Source organism: Bufo bufo, chromosome 8 (assembly GCF_905171765.1).
Source record: "Bufo bufo chromosome 8, aBufBuf1.1, whole genome shotgun sequence".
Lineage (NCBI taxonomy): Eukaryota > Metazoa > Chordata > Amphibia > Anura > Bufonidae > Bufo > Bufo bufo.
In genome coordinates this window covers 165,962,790-165,985,416 of record NC_053396.1, presented here as the reverse complement: position 1 = coordinate 165,985,416, position 22,627 = coordinate 165,962,790, and the positions used below count along the sequence as shown (strand labels likewise).

General features: G+C 42.9%; 1 protein-coding gene across 8 annotated transcripts in view; it reads right to left on the bottom strand.

Moving 5' to 3' along the window:
* KLHL13 (kelch like family member 13) overlaps nucleotides 1–22,627 on the bottom strand; it is a 101,824-nt gene that overhangs the window by 7,065 nt on the left and 72,132 nt on the right. For all 8 annotated transcript variants that reach the window (XM_040442575.1, XM_040442574.1, XM_040442573.1 and 5 more), the window contains one exon: nucleotides 1,672–1,785. In XM_040442575.1, coding sequence (XP_040298509.1) covers nucleotides 1,672–1,785 — 114 coding nt within the window. The remainder of the gene's footprint in view (nucleotides 1–1,671; nucleotides 1,786–22,627) is intronic.

Sequence of the window (22,627 nt, the reverse complement as noted above, 5' to 3'; positions counted from 1 at the left end):
ACTGGATCCGTCTCTCCGGTGTCATTCGGAAAAACGGATCCGGCATTCCGGCAAGTGTTCAGGATTTTTGGCCGGAGAGTAAACTGCAGCATGCTACGGTATTTTCTCTGGCCAAAAAACGTAAGAGTGACTGAACTGAAGACATCCTGATGCATCCTGAACGGATTGCTCTCCATTCAGAATGTATTAGGATAAAACTGATCAGTTCTTTTCCGGTATTGAGACCCTAGGACGGAACTCAGTGCTGGAAAAGAAATACGCTAGTGTGAAAGTACCCTTACAGACATCAGAACAGTCTTAAAGGGGTATTTCTGGTTTTGCAATTGTCAGCATCAATTGACAGGAGAAACGTTATCACTTACTAAGGGCTCATTCAGGCAACCATATTAATGTGTCCGTATCCATTCCACAATTTTGTGAAATGGATGCGGACCCATTCATTTCAATGGGGCTGCAAAAGAGGTGGACAGCACACTGTGTGCTATCTGCATCTGTACTTCCTTTCCGCTTCCCCGCAAATGCGGACAAGAGTAGGCATTTCTATTATAGGGCTGGCCGCAGTACACAGTTATCTGAATGAGCCCTAATAGTGATTGTTTATCTGTAATGCCCTGTTTTCCTGCACTCCATCGCAGTCATGAGACATTTTTCGCTGTGTTGGTTCCCTAACTCAATGACATCACATCTACATCTGAGGTGTGACTAGGCTTGTAAGGCTCTGCGCTGTAAACACATCATCAGTGACCCTGCCTCTGAGGGCCGTGTTCTGCTCATTCTCCAGGACCCTGCCCTTTAGATGTGATGTCAGCAATGATGCTGGGTCTTAGAGCACGTTTTTTCAGCAGGGCTTCAAGCAGGCTTGGCTTTGTGATGTTCGAGCTGTGAGGGGAAGGAGAGGAGGAGACCTGATGCTACAGACATTATCCGTCAGTCTTGTGCCGGGATGTAAACGCAGGACGAAAGTATCATTTCAGTATGGGAAAGAACTAACTATAATGCAGTGAGTTCTGGCCACATGAGGTCGATCCAGAAAACACAACCAACACACGGGCTGTCCTGAAATTACTCTTATGCACCAGACATCCTCTGCGCCCCCACACCCCACAGTACAACTAAGTCCAACATCATGGACCCCAGGAAAGCAGACTGTCTATGCCCGTAATGACAAAAACACACAAGTAAAATTACAAGTAATCTAAACAAATAAGCGATTAGATGAAAGGAAAGAGGTCCCTGCCCGTAAGAGTTTACAATCTTAGGCTACTTTCACACTTGTGGCAGGACGGATGCGACAGGCTGTTCACCATGGCGGATCCGTCCTTCCGCTATTTCGCCGTGCCGCCGCTCCGTCCCCATTGACTATAATGGGGACGGGGGCGGAGCTCCAGCACAGGACGGCGAAAGCCGCCGGACTAAAAAGTCGGACATGCAGGACTTTTTAGTCCGACAGCTTTCGCCGTGCACCGCCGTAGCTCCGCCCCTGTCCCCATTATAGTCAATGGGGACGGAGCGGCGGTCCGGCGGCACGGCGAAATTGCGGAAGGACGGATCTGACGTGAACAGCCTGTCGGATCCATCCTGCCGCAAGTGTGAAAGTACCCTAAATGGAATGAGACCAAAGACTGCTGCCCCCCTCCCAAATTTTACAGGGATAAACATAATATGAATTACCTGAAATGTACATGAGTCCACCGAACACAGTTCCAGCATGGCCATAATGTGGCTCACTCATCTTTGCGACATAGTTCCATTCATTTGTTCTAGGATTATAACATTCAACGGTGGCTGAAGAAAAAAAAAAAAAAAAAAAAAAAAAAAACACATTATTGCACATTTACTACACATAACAAAACCATTTTAATAGCAATTCACAAAACTGAAGACTTCGATCAACTCTAGGAGGTTTATCATGAGCTTTGTGTGCCGCCATAAACTACCCTAGACACGGGCCTTGATATCACAGAAATTTACAGCTATCTACAGAATAACACAAATGTCTCACAGATATAAGTCCCACCTCTAGGAGTCTGAGTCTCTCAGGCCCCTGTTTCAACGGTATGGCCGCACTGCAGGGGGAGGCGGATGCACATGTGCAGCTTTTTCCATTCAATACTGGTAACAGTCTCAAGAACAACCAAGGCAATACATACTGCCCGATAAAACCAATGACTGTCAGCAGATCTGTGCCTATGAAACTGGCTGACCTGTTACATGTCTTAATACAAGCAAATTAACTTCTAGTTTCCATTACACCTAGAGGCTCCACTCTCTCGGCAACTGCTGCGCCCTCTCCACTTTGACAGGGCTAGGTGCAGGGTGGATAAAAATCAATGTTTTTTTATTTTTATTTAAATCGGATTTTTTTTTTATATAAAAGGCTTTGAGGAAAATATATTACCATCCAAAGGTTATTCCATCATGAAATAAAGATTAGTTTTTTTTAATTATGTAGAATAAGGCTGTACATGGACTCCCATATTGTTGAATGGATTAGGCAGTGGCTGAGGGACAGACAACAGAGGGTTGATGTCAATGGAGTATATTCAGACCATGGTCTTGTTACCAGTGGGGCACCTCAGGGATCTGTTCTGGGACCCATATTGTTAAATATCTTTATCAGTGACATTGCAGAAGGCCTCGATGGTAAGGTGTGTTTTTGCTGATGACACAAAGATTTGTAACAGGGTTGATGTTCCTGGAGGGATACACCAAATGGAAAAGGACTTAGGAAAACTAGAGGAATGGTCAAAAATCTGGCAACTAAAATTTAATGTTGATAAGTGCAAGATAATGCACCTGGGGCGTAAAAACCCAAGAGCAGAATATATAATCAGTGATACAGTCCTAACCTCAGTATCTGAGGAAAGGGATTTAGGGGTCATTATTTCAGAAGACTTAAAGGTAGGCAGACAATGTCAGAGCAGCAGGAAATGCTAGCAGAATGCTTGGGTGTATAGGGAGAGGCATTACTAGTAGAAAGAGGGAGGCGCTCATGCCGCTCTACAGAACACTAGTGAGACCTCATTTGGAGTATTGTGCTCAGTACTGGAGACCATATCTCCAGAAGGATATTGATACTTTGGAGAGAGAGTTCAGAGAAGAGCTACTAAACTGGTACATGGATTGCAGGATAAAACTTACCAGGAAAGATTAAAGGACCTTAACATGTATAGCTTGGAAGAAAGACTAGACAGAGGGGATATGATAGAAACTTTCAAATACATAAAGAGGAGAGAATATTTAACCACTTCCCATCCGGGCCATTTGCCCCCTTCCTGACCAGGCCTAATTTTGCAAATCTGACATCTCACTTTATGTGGTAATAACTTTGGAACGCCTTTACTTATCCAAGTCATCCAGAGACTGTTTTCTCGTGACACATTGTACTTCATGTTAGTCATAAATTTGAGTCAATATATTTCACCTTTATTTATGAAAAAAAATCCCAAATTTACCAAAAATTTAGAAAAATTCGCAATTTTCTAAATGTCAATTTCTCTGCTTTTAAAACATAATGATACCTCATAAAATATTTATTACTTAACATTCCCCATATGTCTACTTTATGTTGGCATCATTTTGGAAATTTCATTTTATTTTTTGGGGACGTTAGAAGGCTTAGAAGTTTAGAAACAATTCTTAAAATTTTTAAGACAATTGCCAGAACCCACTTTTTAAGGACCAGTTCAGGTCGGAAGTCACTTTGTGGGGCCCCCATAAATGACCCCATTGTAGAAACTACACCCCTTAAGTTACTTAAAACCGATTTTACAAACTTTGTTAACCCTTTAGGCGTTCCACAAGAATTAAAGGAAAATGGAGATCAAATTTTTAAATTTCATTTTTTTGGCAGATTTTCCATTTTAATCCAATTTTTTCTTTAACACATCGATGGTTAACAGCCAAACAAAACTCAATATTTATTACCCAGATTCTGCGGTTTACAGAAACACCCCACATGTGGTCATAAACTGCTGTATGGGCACACGGCAGGGCGCAGAAGAAAAGGAACTCCACATGGTTTTTAGATGCCATGTCCCATTTGAAGCCCCCTGATGCACCCTTACAGTAGAAACTCCTAAGAAGTGACCCATTTTAGAAACTAGGGGATAAGGTGCCAGTTTTATTAGTACTGTTTTTGGGTACATATGATTTTTTGATCATTCATTATAACACTTTATGGGGCAAGGTGACAAAAAAAATTTGGTTGTTTTAGCACAGTTTTTATTTATTTATTTTTACAGCGTTCACCTGAGGGGTTCGGTCAAGTGACACTTTTATAGAGCAGATCGTTACGACGTGGCGATACCTAATATGTATACTTTTTCTTATTTATTTAAGTTTTACACAATAATAGCATTTTTGAAACAAGAAAATTATGTTTTAATGTGTCCATGTTCTGAGAGCTATAGTTTTTATAATTTAACGAATTTCTTATGTAGGGGCTCATTTTTTGCTGGATGAGGGGACGGTTTTATTAGTACCATTTTGTGGGACATACGCCTTTTTGATCACTTGGTGTTGCACTTTTTGTGATGTAAGGTGACAAAAATAGCTTTTTTTGACACTTTTTTTATATGGTGTTTATCGGACTGGGTCGATCATGTGATATATTTATAGAGCCGACCGTCACGGACGCGGCAATACCAAATAGGTCTATTTTATTTTATTTTTTCTATTTAAATAATTTTTTTTAATTTCTTACATGGGGAATTATTTTACATGTGAAACCTTTTTTTTTTTTTTTTACACTTTTCGTCCCCCATAAGGTCATACAAGACCTCTGGGGGACATTTACTTCACTTTCACTGTTGATTTCTCCTATAACTGGGGCTGACATAGTAGCCCCAGTTACAGGAGAAATACACCCCCCAGAGGCTGTACAGCGCAATACAACACTGTACAGCCTCAGTGCAGGGCTGATCGAGGTCTCTGAAAGACCTCACACAGCTCCTGCACTCTCCGGTCCTGGCGATCACATGACCGCCGGGCCGGAACAGGAAGCGCATAGGGCTTCCTGCTCTGTATGCACAGAGCTCGGTGACACTGACAGCGGGCAACCCGATCAGAAGCTGCACGATTAGCGTGCAGCTGCGATCTCTGAAAGGACGTTTTAAAACGTCCATTAGGAGATAGAGAACCACCTCCTGGACGTTTACTCTATGGGCGGACGGGAGGTGGTTAAAATAAAAACTGCTACAAGAGGACATAGTTTTAAATTAGAGGGGCAAAGATTTAAAAGTAATATCAGGAAGTATTACTTTACTGAGAGAGTAGTGGATGCAGGGAATAGCCTTCCTGCAGAAGTGGTAGCTGCAAATACAGTGAAGGAGTTTAAGCATGCATGGGATAGGCATAAGGCCATCCTTCATATAAGATAGGGCCAGGGGCTATTCATAGTATTCAGTATATTGGGCAGACTAGATGGGCCAAATGGTTCTTATCTGCCGACACATTCTATGTTTCTATATGTGTAATTTTTTTGGTAAATAAAATTCCATTAATCCATTCACAATGTCATGCTCTTCCAGAGGTTTTTGTAAGATTATTGGGCAGTTTCTCTGCCTACAAGATATCACAGATGCTTGGTTTACTTTTGCAGTTCTCAAAACTGAATTTGACTCAGCAGAGATCACATGCCTCTTCTTCACAGCAAAAATGTTATAACATGGACAGAGTTGAGAAAAATACCTTAATCCTAACTTCTACAAACCTATGAATGCAGAATCAACCTAATCAAACTAATCTGAAAAGTTATTCTAAAAATTTTCATCTACTTGCATATTATAAGTTATACCAGCAAGAATTAGTCTTTATGTAGAAAACTATGATTTAAATCATTTTGATTTAAATCGAATCCACCCTGGCCAGGTGTGATGACATTTTCACACCCTGTCAAAGTGCAGCAGTTGCAGAGAGCAGAGCCTCTAGGTGTAATAACGCCCCCGTTGATCCTAGAGGCTCATTTGAATATATTAAAACATTTTTCTCAGCAATGAGGACACATATGAACATGGGACCAACACAGATGCCTTCAGCTGCCAAGAGCACATGTAACAGGTCAGCCAGTGTCATAGGTAGCGTTCTGCTGACAGGTGCCCTTTAACTCATACTACCCAATTGATCTAAAAACATCTAATAGGGAATAACCTAATAATAAATGTAGGACCCATTATATACATTTTTTAGCAGCCAAGCAATAAAAAAAACTTGTATAAATATCAATAGAAAACAGCAGTAGCAAATTACTGACTATACTGTCACCCTGGCCTCTGGGAACAGTCTACCCATACACAGTATAAGACACGGAGGAGAAGCCAGGTGGCCGATGTACAAGAACATTTTTTATTCATTAGTTTCCATTGTACTGAAAGAAAGGCTGAGTGCCCGTGAGGTGTAACTGGCTCCTGAATATTGCAATATTTTCCACCGATTTCTACTTGGACTATATTGACTCTTGCATGCAAGATATTTGTCCTCCATATGGAGCAAGTTATCTATTCAGGAGGCGATATGTCCATAAAGCTCTACAGATGTAACCATCCTTAATTTTGTTTACTCCATGAGGCAAAACCTAACATGATTTCAATTGGAGTAATTCTAAAAAATGCTCCTGAGTCTAAAGAATTATTGTACAAGAGGATACGGGGAGATGAGACTGAGGTACTGAGCATGTGTAACCACTAGCACTGGAAAAATTAAGTGGAGAAGGAACCAAAAGAACATAAGGGGGAGCTATAAAAGTATGTCACAACAATACGTAGACACGGGAGCATTTCTTACAAGGAGTCGCTGTACTTTCACACAATTACACTTCAGTCAATAGAGAATGGTGTAACTAGCAAATTTCGAAAATCACTTCATTTTAGAAATCTGCCTGCATCCAAAAGCAAAAAAGCTGTAAAGTCATGGCCACTAGAGGTCGCACTTCCACCTGACTTACAGTCCACTGCCTGCTGCCAGGCAAGAAAAGTCCCTGGTAATAGAGACTCAGAAGATGACAGAGGAAGTGAGGGAGTGTCAAAGCTAGCCGAGATCGTGAGCCTGATGAAACAACTACTACTGAGGACTATGGGAGCCTCCTGCGTGTCTGTAAGTGTGAGTTACCCCTCCTTATATGTTCTGTGAGCTCAGGAGCTGAAAACATAGTGCGAAGTAAGGGAAATTGTGTCACAGTACAGTGCTGGCAGGAGGTAGCTGCCCCCTGCCTTCTGAGTGAAATGCATCTAACTGTGCAGCTAAAACAGGAAATATGACTGAAAAAGACTTGTACAAAGAAGCACAGCCATTATGGAAACACTTTGAAAATTCAGGTACGTTTTCAATTAAATTGAATACTTTGGTGCCATCTAACAAGGAAATGTAATATATTTCTACACAGACATTCCCACTAGCAGATAATGAACAACAGTAATAAATTAACATGAACGCGAGACTGGAGACTATGGGGACAAAATACAGTTTATACAGTTATGTTCAAAATAATAGCAGTGTGTTTAAAAAAGTGAATAAAGCTCAAAATCCTTTGAATAGCTTTTATTTCCATACACACAAATGCATTGGGAACACTACACATTCTATTCCAAATTAATACACAAATAAAAATATATTACATTTGTGTTGTTCCTCTAAAGATTTTTTGGAAGAAAAGTGATTAGACTGTAAAAAAAACTATAAACAATATATAAACAATACTATATAAACAAGACTTTGCTTTCCTTTGAATCACTTAATATTTAGTTGTATAACCACTGTTTCTGAGAACTGCTGTACATCTGTGTTGAATGGAGTCAACCAACTTCTGGCCCCTGTGAACGGGTATTTCAGCCGTTCAGACATTCCACAGTTCTTCTCCATTTCTTGGTTTTGCCTCAGCATTTTTGATGTCACCCACAAGTTTTCTATTGGATTTAGATCCGAAGATTGGGCCGGCCGCTCCATAACGTCAATCTTGTTGGTCTGGAACCAAGATGTTGCACGTTTACTGGTGTGTTTGGGGTCGTTGTCTTGTTGGAACACCCATTTCAAGGGCATTTCCTCTTCAGCATAAGGCAGCATGACCTCTTCCAGTATTCTGATGTATTCAACCTGATCCATGATCCCTGGTCTGCGATAAATAGGCCCAACTCCGTAGTATGAGAAACATCCCCATATCATGATGCTTGCGCCACCATGCTTCACTGTCTTCACAGTGTACTGTGGCTTAAAATCAGTGTTTGAAGGTCATCTGACAAACTGTCTCCGGCCACCAGACCCAAAAAGAACAATCTTACTTTCATCAGTCCACCAAATGTCTCTTTAGGCCGGTCAATGTGCTCGTTGGCAAATTGTAACCTCTTCAGCACATGTCTTTTTTTTTTTCAACAGCGGGACTTTGCGGGGGCTTCTTGCAGACAGCTTGGTTTCACATAGGCGTCTTCTAATTGTAACAGTACTCACAGGTAACTTTAGACCTTCTTTGATCTTCCTGGAGATGATTGTTGGCTGAGTCCTTGCCATTTGGGCTATTCTTCTATCCATACGAATGGTAGTTTTTCGCTTTCTTCCACGCCTTTCAGGTTTTGGTTGCCATTTTAAAGCATTTGCAATCATTTTAACTGAGCAGCCTATCATTTTCTTCACTTCTTTATATGTTTTCCCCTCTCCAATCAACTTTTTAATCAAGGTACGCTGTTCTTCTGAACAATGTCTGGAACGACCCATTTCAGAGAAATGCACTGTAACCAGCATGTACAACATTTGCTGCCTTCCTTCGTTAAATAAGGGCAATAATTGCCACCTGTTTTTCAAAGAATGAATGACCTCAATAATTGAACTCCACACTGCTATTATTTGGAACATGCCCCTTTTTAATTAGTGATTCAATTACACAGAATCAGCAGCATGCATGTCATGACTGTTGGATTTCTATTACTCTACTACACCTGCTAGTAAATTTGCCATGTAGAAATATCATTTCTACCAAAAACAGTGATTGATCAGGTTAGTGATATCTGACTGCTATTATTTTGAACACAACTGTATGTTCGGAAGCTTTCTCAGCAGTCTAGCAGTGTGCTTCATTTTTAGAAGCCAACGCGACCATCTTCTAACTAAGGTGTGGATTGCTGCTTAGTAGGTACCAAGCAGATGGCAGAAGAGGTACCAGATGTCAAATTATAAAATTATAAGGAAAGTAACATCACATTTCACTACAACATAGAACCATTAACGTTTCCTCCAGGCACTGAAGACTAATCTACTGGTGCAGGAACAGAGTAGAACGCCGCATGATACACGTCAGTGCTATATACAGAACTGATATCTCTCCAATTCAATTTTCCTAAAGGGATCCTTAGAAACTGGGCTCATCCTCTCTTTGGACTAACGGGACCAAAAAAATAAAAAATCATGACAAATTTTCCTTGAGGGCGTTAAGAATTATACAATCTGTCAGTCCAGACCCATAATTGACAGTTACAATGCATTACAATGAGGGCGTCTTATAGAGGCAGAAAGTATAAAAGGAGAATCTGCCAAACGACATGCAACAGAAAAGAATCAGGAGACTTTGCAATGACACTTCCTCGTATTATCCACATTCCATGATGCATTGAAATGTGACAGCCGTAATGCCATGTAAATCGTCTTTTTATAGATCCCTACTGACACGTGCATGTACGCAGCCAGACAGTAGCACTTTAAGTGCTACATTGTAAATGTGCGATCATGGAATAGAACAGGGGTACTCAACTAGTTTTATTAAAGGTCCACATACCTGGGTCTGCAGTCATGTGAAGGTCCGAGCTGAACGCCAACAGTAAAGATGCCATCTTTTTAATGTCTTGCAAACATTGTAGAACTATTTACATTCAGATTTATAATTATTTTTAGTGTGAAAACTGGCATTTTTTTCTCTTTTTCTGGGGGCCGCAGATGGGAAAGGTGGCAACCCTAACAAAAAATACTGGCCAAGTTGGGGCGTGGCTTAACATGGGGTGTTACATCGCTGTCATACTGTGCCCCCCAGTAATATTAATACCCCCATAAGTGCCGCCCAGAATAAATAATGCCCTTATTAGCGCCCCCCAGAATTAACATTGCCCTTATTAATAGTAATGCCCACATTAGTGCCTGCCAGAATTAGTAATGCCCCATTAGTGCCCCAAGTAAAAATAATGCCCCCATTAGGGCCCCCAGTAAGAATAATGCCATTAGTAACCCCTTCTCTGCTTTTGCAAAAAATAAAATAAAAAAAAAGAAGCATTCAACTCGCCGCGGTAAACATTCGCTGCTGACTGGAAGCTCAGGACAGGACCGGTGCTCCAACGTGATGACGTCTTGCAGGTCCTGAGCTTCCAGTCAGCAGGGAGTGTTCCCCACAGCGTGAGCAATTGGAGGTAATTTTTTTTTTTTATTAGCACAAGTGGTGGTGGAGGTAAAGGCTGTACTAATGAGCGCTTCACGACGGAAGTGCTCATTAGTAACAGTCCTTACAGGAAAACTCCAGCATCGGCAGGGGAACTAAAAAAACAGCCTTGCCTGTGAACTACTGGCCGGTTGGCAACCCAAGCCGCAGAACAGACGTGTATTTTTGTTCCACATCCAATCCTGTGTGCTGTCTGCATCTTTTGCCGCCCCACTGAAATTAAGGGGTCCGCATCCAATTCCCCAATAATGGGGATTGGATGTGGAACAAAACGATCATGGTTTGATGGGGCTTTATCTTTAATTTAAAATCATTACCTTTAACTTTACAGAGAGGCCCAGGAAAGATGGGAACAGGACATTGACACCCTGGAGTCCTCTCCTGCAGTCAGCGACGTGTTCCCGTCTGTCTGTACCCCTCTCTGCCCCCCCAAATGTGAACTTTATTTCATTGGTGGAAGTGGTGATGTCCATCCCCCTCTCCAGCAGCACGTAAGTGTCCTTTGGAGATTGAAGCTCCCTTACGTGCCGCTGCTGCAGGAGAGAAGGGACCTGTAAACACACTGAGTGCGACCGCTCCCTCCACGTGCAGGTGCCGGATGAAAGCGCTGGTGGGAGATTAGGAAGCACCCAGTGCGCCAGAAAGAGCAGAAGCTCCTCCCCATGGAGGCGCTGGAGGGATGACAGGGGCCCGGACAGCTAACGTCCGCGGTCCGCCAGTTGAGTACCCCTGGACTAGAATATAAAGTAAGCAGGAGTTAAGAAACATCAGTCTGAATTCATCTCTGCTGCAAAGGACACGTTCACACAATGTGATATTGTAACAAGACTGCAAAAAAATCATTAAAGTGTGTGTGTGTTCTGGGGGAGGAGGAGGTGTCAGTTTGTGAAATTTCCATGGTCAGGGTTTACCTTAAATCTTGGAAAACCCCTTTAAAAGGGTCTTCTGGGATCACTAGGATTTTCATCATATATGCTTATGTTAATTGCTTACATCATGTGCATCTTGCAATTTCTTTTTTTTTTTTTTTTTGGACTCCTGACCGGTTTTCACCATATAAATCTCTCTCGTTTCCATTTGGTATGTAGAACTTCCTGTTACGGTGTCCAGCCAAACCCATGATGCACTTCTCTTCTCTGCCACAGCTCCAGCACCGCCCCTAACAACTCCCAGCTAGTTTATAGCCCCTCCCACCCAGTTATTTATAGACACTCCCCCATTACTGCCCCCAACACCCAGCTAGTTTATAGCTCCTCCCACCCAGTTATTTATAGACACTCCCCCATCACTGCCCCAACACCCAGCTAGTTTATAGCTCCTCCCACACAGCTATCTACATAGACACTCCCCCATCACTGCCCCGCAACACCCAGCTAGTTTATAGCTCCTCCCACACAGCTATCTACATAGACACCACCCCATGGACATAACATCACAGGAAATAAGAGCTGCATGGACATGGTCATGTGACCACAGCCCAGAACGGGAGATAGGAGCAATAAAAGGTACAAGAAATACATGACAAAATTCCAGTGGCCTTCATAACTTATTTTTAAAGTACTTTGATGCAAACCGGAAAACCCCTTTAAAAAGAAGCTGACTGCTCTCCTGACAAATCAATTTTAACTAAATACGGTACTTGTATTCTCCATGGAATAACAAAATCAGAAGCATCTTTTCTTAGAACTCTGCCTTGTTCCATTCCTCTGTTATTCCTCCTCGAAATGCATGAATCAATTGACAACTGAACATTTGGGAAGGGGGGGGGGGGGGGGGGGGGTGTCCTTACACAACAACCATAGTCCAATTGATGCTAACAGTATCACAGGCAGTGCAGGGAAACACTACTTTAACAAGAGGAATAGTACCACTAAGCTGTCAATTTATTCATAAAGGTGTATGAGGAATAACAGAGGAAGTGCTCCAGAACTGTTTAATACAAGTTTTAGCTACCACAGACACGTCAGGAATGGTGACATCTGTCAGTTTTATCACTGACCACTGAGGCCCATAATAGAAGTGATGGCTACAAAGCAGGTCATCATTATCTCAGGCAGGATTACAATGAAAGGTAAGGCCCCTTTCACACGGGCGCAATGCGGGAGGTGAACGCATTGCACCCGCACTGAATCCTGACCCATTCATTTCTATGGGGCTGAGCACACGAGCTGTGATTTTCACGCATCACTTGTGCGTTGCGTGAAAATCGCAGCACGCTCCTCTTTGTGCGTTGTTCACGTAACGCAGGCCCCATAGAAATAAATGGGGTTGCGTGAAAATCGCAAGCATCCGCAAGCAAGTGCGGATGCGGTGCAATTTTCACGCACGGTTGCTAGGTGACGATCGGGATAGGGACCCGATCATTATTATTTCCCCTTATAACATGGTTATAAGGGAAAATAATAGCATTCTGAATATAGAATACATAGTACAATAGGGCTGGAGGGGTTAAAAAAATAATAATTAAACTCACCTTAATCCACTTGTTCGCGCAGCCGGCATCTCTTCTGTCTTCATCTGTGCTGTGAGCAATAGGACCTTTGATGACATCACTGCATTCATCACATGATCCATCACCCTATTTTACTTATTCTGTATTCAGAATGCTATTATTTTCCCTTATAACCATGTTAGGGTAGGGAAAATAATCCAATCTACAGAACACCGATCCCAAACCCGAACTTCTGTGAAGAAGTTCGGGTACCAAACACGCGCGATTTTTTTCACGCGAGTGCAAAACGCATTACAATGTTTTGCACTCGCGCTGAAAAATTGCGCATTTTCCCGCAACGCACCCGCCTCTTATCCGAGCCAAAAATATGACGCCCGTGTGAAAGAGGCCTAACAGTTCTAGTATGAAGGCAGATAACCCAGGATGCAACGCTGACAGTGGGTGATGAGGGCAGCGTATCTCCTCCCCCGACCTGCACAGGCAACAGAAAATGCCCACAACATCGTTCTATAGAAGTCAACAGGCCATGATTTGACTGAGGTTTCTTACACCCACGTGGCAGCTGTAAAGCAAACCTCCGAGCCCAAAACTTTTCTTGCTCGCAGCTGTTCATTCTGTAATCCCACTGAACAGTACATGGAGAGAGTTTACTCCAGCTGAATGTCACACCACAAGAGGCAATTACCTCATTTACATTCACTTAAGACGCACACCCCACAATCTCAGGCTAACAAATGCAGATGACAAGTGGCTCTCCGCCTGCTCTGTGGAGTCGGGGTAAATGCACGATACATGGAGAAGTGATAGAACAGCAATAAAGCGACTCTGAAAGACCTCACAAGCTGGAAAGTAACTCCTCGGTTTATGAGCTTGATTCAGAGGACTGCTGCTCTTTTTACAGACCTGTGCGGCTTAGTTTTAATATCAGACGTACATGCTCCAGAGATCAACAGCCTTCAAGAGTCCTGAAGAACAAGTAGACTGCAGCTCACAAGTGACTCACAGCTCACATAGAGCTGCATATTTCTGCGCTCTATAAGCCCTCATTCACACTGTAGCACTGTATAAGGTTGCCCTTGAGAGAAAACCCCCAGGACCTGTTCACAACAAATAGCAAAATGCTTTTCAATGATCTCAAAATCTCTGATGTACGCCACCTAACCCCTTCAACCCCACCTTTACCTGGCAGGGTACTCCCATATAGCGTGTGCATGAAAGTCTCTGCGGAATTCTATATTTAAAGGGGTATTCTCATATGAGACAATGGGGGCATATCGCTAGGATATGCCCCCATTGTCTGATAGGGTCCCACCTCTGGGACCCGCACCTACACCACGAACGGAGTGGGGAAGGTGCTGGCTTTCCCAAGTGCTCTCCCCATAGTAGTGAATGGGAGCGCACCGCTGGTTCTAGGTTTGTACGAAAAAAAGATTGCTATGCACTAGATGATGGCTGATTTTTTTCACATGAATCATGGGTTAACCCCTTTAACAACACTCAGATGCTTTACAGCAGCCACATGGACTATAATGGACAGGAGGTGACTCACTGACTTCCATGGGAGTGTATTCCAGACATGCTCTATGACATGTGCAGAGGTCATTGTGCAGGGAGGGGGAAGATGAGCTATGACAATGTGAATGGCGTTTCCTGTGTTTTCTATATAAAGGTTTTATCTTTCATTGTAATTCTGCCTGTGATGATGATGATGATATAACTGCTGAAAAGTGATCTTTATGAACAGGTCTCAATACACTGTATTATTTGGCTTTGCGACCAGTGCGAAAACTGAGGAATTGTTGCATTTGTTTTTCTATAAATAGTGACATGAAAAATTAAAAGTCTCACCGCAAATTTTTTTTTTATATTAAAAACAAATAAAAATATGTTTAACATTAAGTCTTGTTTTTAACAATAGGTCAATTCTGATGAGACTTCCCCTTTAAGACCCACACATGTGAATATAAAGAAGTTCTCTACCTACACATTTATCTCTCCCCAGAAAAAGAAAAAGACCAGGTTTATAACTAACTGCCCAACTGCACTTATACATACCAGCACAGCCAAACTTACTAATCCCCAAGACTACACTGTTCCTTAAAGGGAACCTGTCATCAACTTTATGCTGACCTCACTGAGGGCAGCATAAAATAGTGACCGATGCTCTGATTTCAGCGCTGTGTCCCTCATGAGCTAATAGTAAGTGGTTGCTGAGAACCAGCATCATAATGATTACAGCCCAGGCCTTGAAAAGAGTCAAATCTACATGATAAAAATCGGAGTTATTCATAATCTCCTGCTCTCCTCGCCCATCTGCTGATGATTGTCAGTTCTCTCCTAGAGAGAAAGGGAGAAAACTAGGTAGAAGACGGTCGGTCATCAGCAGGAGAGCAGGAAGTCATGAATAACCAGGACTCTTCTCAGGTGGCCGGGACTCTTTTCCAGGCCCAGTCTGCAATGATTGTGATGTTGGTTCTCAGGAACCACTTACTTCTAACTTTTAAATGACAGACCGCTGAAATCAACTCGCCTGTCTCTACTTTATTCTGCCATTAGTATGGGCACCATAAAGGTGATGCTTCTGGTTTCCCTTCTCCCATACACAACACACTAAAAAAAACCTGTTGTGGGCACTGTGGTGAGATAGGTCATTATTTAGCTCCTATTCAAATCAGTAGGAGCCATCTGATCTGCGCAGCCACAACATGCCCTTTTTATGTTTGGTGGAGATCGAGGATGCTGTTCTGTCTGGAGTGGTCAATGGACTTGGAGAAGCAGCCAAATTTGCTGTGATGAGCGATTCCTCTGCCACACACCCTGCATTAGTGTTGTGTCTGCACAACCAAAGGAGGGGAGCAGTGCTCTACTGAAGGATTCTTTGGTTATGCTGTTTTTTCTTTTTAATATATTGCACCAAGAGCCCATTGTGACCATTTATCCTTTGCATAATTTCCTTCAAAATGTGGTAACCACTAGTGTTGAGCGAAGCGAGCTTCATGCAAAGTCGCTTCGTTCAAAACTTCGGAATAATACTGTACGGGGATTCGTCTCCATACAGTATTAGAATGTATGGGCTCCAATGAGCCGGAGTTAGTTATTCACGAAGGCGCGAATAACTTGAAACCAAACTGTTTTAAAGTGGTTTTCCATTTTAAAAATAAAACTACCTAAGTTATTCAACAAAGTCATGCGTGACTTCGTGAATGACTAACTTCGGCTCATCGGAGCCCATACATTCTAATACTGTACAGAGACGATTTCTTTTGGGGTCAGCAATAGGAACTGCCAAAGATTTCAATAAAATACAACCCAAAATTTTAGGCAGAAGAATTTCCTGATTATCCCTCGATGTACCCATTTTAAATAGATAGAAGTTTTCAAGTGCATCTTGACTAGACATGTGATTTGTTCCTGTTCGTATCACATATGTATGTTTCAAACGAGAAAAAAAAAAAAAAAAAAAGTTTTAAAAGGATAGGCAGTAAACAGATAACTGTAAAATGCATTCATTGGACCCTTTTTCTCCATGGCACACATCAGTGTGATACCCGACAAGTAGTATTCATTCTACTTCTGAAGATTCAACTGGTAGGGAGTCTTTACAGTAATGCCCTGACGAAAGAAACTGGAAATCTATAAGTCAATGTTAGACCCTTTAAGCGACTGTTCACATGGCAGAATTTGCCGGAATAATTTTTGCGCAGACACCACACTAAAATTTGTTTAAAGCTGCCACTGCGCCAAGAAGTGACAAATCCTTACTTGGCAGTATTAAGATATTTTTATAGATTTTTCTTTGCAGGCAACTCGAAGCCTCCTTCATGGTGTGGACACACATGCTTACTTGCTCTACAGGTCTTACTCATCATCCACCTCCTATTCCCTTTTGACAACTTGTGTTTGAAAAAGGTCATTTTAGACCGAAACGTCCCATTACTACTTTGAGTTGCCTGCAAAGAAAAATCAATAAAAATATCTTGATATCACGATACCTACTGGAGAGCTAGAGTTTCTACATTAATACTGTTGAGGGCTTGGAACCCACAACTCCAGCACCCACCCAACTAGGACAAGAGTGCCACGCCTGCTCTTGTGGTTATTAAATCCTTACTTGGCGTGGTGAGTGCATGGCCGCCACTTTGATCATCGGCCGGTGTCTGCTCACGATTTAGCTCCATTCAATGGAGCCAAGCTGAAAGAGGGTCCGCGGCATCAAAACTGAACGACCAAGGCAACCATTTCTCTGTTACCACGACTACAATTTTATGAATAAATGAACAATTGGGGTGTGCAGAGACACCCCCCAACCGGTGAGATAAAAAGTTGTCAGTTATTCATAAATATCTAGTAGGAGTTCTAAGAAATATGACCAAGAATTGCTGTATTATGGGGATTTACTAAAGCAGACATTTCAGAAGAGCTGACAGTTCATTTTTAAAGAAAATGTGTCACCAAAAAGTATTTTGGTCAGTTAAAACCAGATAGTAACATCTCTTTTCTTTCTAATCTTTTTTTATTCTACGATTGCAGATTTTGAGAACATGGTTATGGGGCTGTCATCTTGCCCGAGCAAGATGGCATTCAGAAAATTGCTTTACGGCAGCCCCATGGGCCATAGACTCAATGAACAGGAGGGGTCCTCTGACTTCTATCGGAGAGTTTTCTAGGCAGAGGTCAGGAGGCAAGCTGTGGCTTCACCTATTGTGAATGGTGGAGCCTGTGTTATCTGTACACAGGTGATATAATTACAGGCAGGGTTAGAATGACAGATAAGCAGGTAACTGCTGTAGAGTGATGTGTACAGACCAAGACGTGGTATCTACTATTGGGCTTCGTGGCCAGTGCGAAAACTGCAGGAATTTATGGTTGTTGTCTAGGTATAGATAGACATGGAAAATAAAAAATTAAATCACCAAAAATTCTTTAAAAATGTTAAACATAAAAACGTGATTTAAACCAGGCATTTTCGGACGACACATTCCCTCTAAAGAGCCTGAAATAAGAAGATCTTCAGAAGATAGCACCGTTGTTGCTTCTCATCAGTAAATTGTAGAGATCTGATTGGGTGGGATGTCATGGGTACTGCTAGTACTCGTCCTGGGGTACAGCTATTTTGCATATTCACATGACGTTACTCCTGGTTTTCATATCTATTGACCGCACATATTCTAATAATTATTTGAGAGAACTGCATAGGTTTACAAGTGTCTGACACCAGGACTGTTGGGATCTTTACCCATGGCTGCTTTGCAGACATCAGGGCAACCCAAAATCCAGGTAGAAAATATATACAGCTTTCTAATGCACCACCCATTTGAGTAGGATACATACATACTGCCCTGGCACCTTCGGCTGAAGGCAGAGAAACTGTGGTGGAAATAAAGAGTAGCTGAACTTTATTTTTTCCACACCTTTATAACAGTGCTGCCCCACACTTAGTTATTATTGATGACATATCCTCACTACAGGTCATATGTGTCAATATCAGCTCAGCGGGGGTCCGACTCTCAGCTCTCTCGCCGATCAGCTGTGTAAGAGGGTAGCGGCGCTCGTGCAAGAGCTGCTTCCTCTTCAAGATTACCTCTGCGCCATCTCCATTGTAGAGGTGGCTGACTGCAATCACATACGTTCACGTGATTATACGGCGCCGCCTCTACTAAGGAGAGGAGGTAATCTTGAAGAGGAAGCAGCTCTTGCACGAGCGCGGCTACCCTTCCGCTGACACAGACCGGGTACATTATTCATATTAATCCACTGGGAGTGAGACGAGGAGAGCACAGGGAGCACAAGAGCTGTGCAGACACTGCCCACACAAACAAACTCCTCTTCAGTCTCCCAGAAAACGAAGACAAACAGTCCATGGAAACAGACCGTGGACGGGAAATCTGGCGGGGACAGCATGATAGCAGAAAAGGGAGATTGGGCGATTATTTCACCAGTAAAAACGATCAAAAAGGGAAATTAAATATATTACATATATTTAGCTATGGGACTATGTAAAAGGTGAAAAAAAAAAAAAGAAGTTCTGCTACTCCTTACATTTCCCCATCCTTCAGACCATTGAATAAATAAGGAATTAGTCATGTGATATTAAAAGGGTTGTGCCAAGTTTTTAAGTTATCCTCTATCCCAGCGATCAGACCCCCACCCACCTTCTGAATAGGGGATAACGTCAAGACTTGGCACAACCCCTTTAATACTACGTCCTGGGGCTCTAAACAGGAATTGACCTGCTCATCCCTCCCCACTGCAAGTTTCACATAATCTCTGTAATCTAATATATAAAAAGGTGATTTTTCTTCACTGCTGTAGGTCAGCTTTAAAAAGGGCAGGGTGCTGTGGATGACATTGTTAAGAGAGCAGAGTGCTGTGGAGGTCGCAGTTCAGGGGCAGGTAGGGTGGCCATTCAGGCCACCCTCAAAAGATGGACTTTAACACCCTGCCCCTGGTCGCACTAAGCCACGCCCCCTCCCACTCCGCAGCCAATGGGGATTGAAAAATGAAGGTAAAAATCAACTTCTGTCAGCTGCAGGGGTGGGAGGGAGGGTGACTTTCTCCCTGCAGCTCAGTGCTGCTGTCTGAGAGTGAGCTGTTCAAAAGGACATCCCTGTGGACAGGGAGTCTGAAAGTCGGACTGTCTACCCTAAAACCGGACCGGAGTACTGCAGAAGTCACTGTTATAGTGGATACTGTTGATTTCTTAACAACACACACACACAAACATTAATTGTAATAGATGAAATATACCCGTGCGAAGCCGGGTCCTTCTGCTAGTTACTGATAAAAGGAGGAAATGAATAAAGTAAATGTCGGCAGTCATATATCTGACCTCTCCAGCACATAAGGAAGGAGTCATTTATGGGACCCAACGATCACGCATTGCGTCAATAGTAAACTCAGCCGTCTCCAATGGCAAACTAGACTGAATATTTCAGGAGAACTTCCAGTACCCGTGAACAGTAATAGGACCCCTTGGGTGTACAAAAACGACAAACTATAATACATTATTTGCCAGGAAAGTTTTCCTTAAAATCAATTCAGAGCAGGACGCTGCTTTGCTAGAATAAAGAAAACTGCTTCAGAAGCATGGCTGTAGCTTGAGGGGATAATGAAGGATGAAGCAACGTGCACAATCCAACACAAAGGCCCATAAATCAATAGGCAGGTGCAGACATAGCACTGCAGCCCTCAGCCCCATTCTGCTGACTTCTCAGGTACAGCTGCCATATACCAACCTGGATTTATAACATTTAAAATAAGTTGCCAAAGGCTAGTTTTATTTGTTGCTTACATTCAATATAATTTGGAATAAGAACATCATGTTGAGGATATACAACTACTCCTATCTGATAAAGCAATGTCTGTTCGGTTGTTGGGCACAGTGTGCATTAAGTTAGCTAGCATTATCCTGTACTATGCTCGTGTGAAACTGACCTGCTTTCAGATGGCCGTAATACGAATGTTTTTTACTCGGCTCCGTTGGCTTCCGTTATTTTCTCTAAGGGGCCGCCAGATCACCGGAAATAACGAGCAGTGATGTGGACGTGGCCTTAGGTTGGTTTTGCATGTTAGTGAATATAAAGAGAGTCTTGGTGTTTCACACAATTTTTTTTTAGAGATGATAGAATTTTTATTTTATCCCCGACAAAGATCAGAAGCCCGTCAGGCGAGATGCCTGACGGAACAGAGAGAAAGTTCAGATCCTGCTACTAGATAAACTCAAGGCTGAACAAAGACAGTTAATTATTTTTTTTTAATAAAGACCCGTTGAAAAAATTCTTTAGCTCAAAATGAGTACAATGCAATAATAAAAAAATTGCGCCCAAAGGTACACATGGCCTTTAAGACGCATTTACATGCTCAGAGGAGAAGGCGATTGTCGGGAAGGAAGAGATCACCATCACTGTATGAGGACGAGCAATCACTCAACACAAAATCATTGCTCCTGGGCTGTAGAGAGCTGTTTAGACAGCACGATCTGTTGTCCGGGAACAGTGATTGAGGTGTCCATACCTCCAATCATTTCAACCGATGAACGAGCGTTTCACTTGTTGATCGGGTGATCTGCGGCACCTTCACACAGGCAGAATATCGGGAATAGTGGGCACGAAATTGGGCCGTGTAAATCCACCTTTAGTCCCAAAGAGGTAAGCCTACTAGTATAGGGTGTGTAGGGGTGCCATCTGATAATGTTGCCTTGACAGGGCAGATGGGCCCACACTTAAAATGTTAATATATAGTGTGAATATAGCAGTATAATCTCCATATAGTCACTGTCTTAGCATTTAAAGAAGTCTGCTAATGTATATTTTGCGTTTGGATCCAGCATTCAGAATCCATGCACCCCCTACTACAGAACATATATATGATTCTTTTATTCTCAGAGATATGTCATGGCATGTATCTTATGGAATCAGACGTATAGAGAGATGTATGGGTGTCATACCCATTATCCATAAAAAATAAAATAAAACAGTAATAACAAAATGATCATGACCTACTGGTACATAGACAGACATAGGCTGCAGCCTATCTGTATGCATAATAGGAATATGACTAAAATAAAACAATGTCACTTTACCAGTTACATCAAGCCAATGCAGGGGTGTGGAAATTTTTTAAAAAAACTACTTGTCGAAGGACTAAAGTGGGGGCTCAATCTACTTGTCCCTCATGACCATCTACTTGTCCTGAACTTATACTAACGTTATACTGTATGGGGGTGGGGGCCACAAGGAGATGTTATGCTGTATGGGACGGGGGCCACAAGGAGATGTTATGCTGTATGGGACGGGGGCCACAAGGAGACCTTATGCTGTATGGGGGCAGGGCCACAAGGAGACCTTATGCTGTATGGGGGCAGGGCCACAAGGAGACCTTATGCTGTATGGGGGCAGGGCCACAAGGAGACGTTATACTGTATGGGGGCGGGGGGCACAAGGAGACGTTATATTGTATGGGGGCGGGGGCCACAAGGAGACGTTATATTGTATGGGGGCGGGGGCCACAGGGTGGCGTTATACTGTGCGGGGGCAGCCGCTTGGTGACGTTATACTGTATGGGGCACTAGGGCAGCCCCAAGATGACGTTATACTGTATGGGGGCAAGAGGGAGACATTATAGTTTATCAAGTGCCACGTGCAGTGCAGATTGCAGGCAGGGCCAGAGCCTCAGAAGACAGACAGCACAACCTTTATTTCTGACACCCCTGCAGATGAGCGTTCCTCCCGGAGCCTGTCCACATCACAGCTCCCGGCCTGACCTGCAAGCGCTGACTGGGGTCACATAGCATTATACTGATTTATGATGCTATGTAACCCTTACAGTTCTGGAATCTATTGGATAACACTGACATAATGCTGTCAGTGTTATCCAACACATTCCAGAACATATAACATATATATCTCCTGAGAAGCCAATTTGATCCTAAAGGGTTAATTTACCCTGTAATCTAAACTGTATGTCATCTGTCACTTCTCTTATCTCTCTGCTCCTGTCCCTTAACCTTATCACTGCTGCAACAAAAGCATCAGCCCACAGCAATGGCGTCGCTAAGGGGGGGGGGGCCAGAGGGGGCCACGGCCCCCCCTACATCATGCTGTGCCCCCCCAACTAAAATGGCCCCCAAAGTGAGCCGCCGCAGTCGGGCACAGGGAGATTAGTGATGTACGGTTTGATGAGTTGATTCCTCTGACTGAGCCGATCGATGTGAACAGCTGAGTAAGATAGCAGAGCAGAGAGACGCTGGCAGCAGGGAGGAGTGTAAT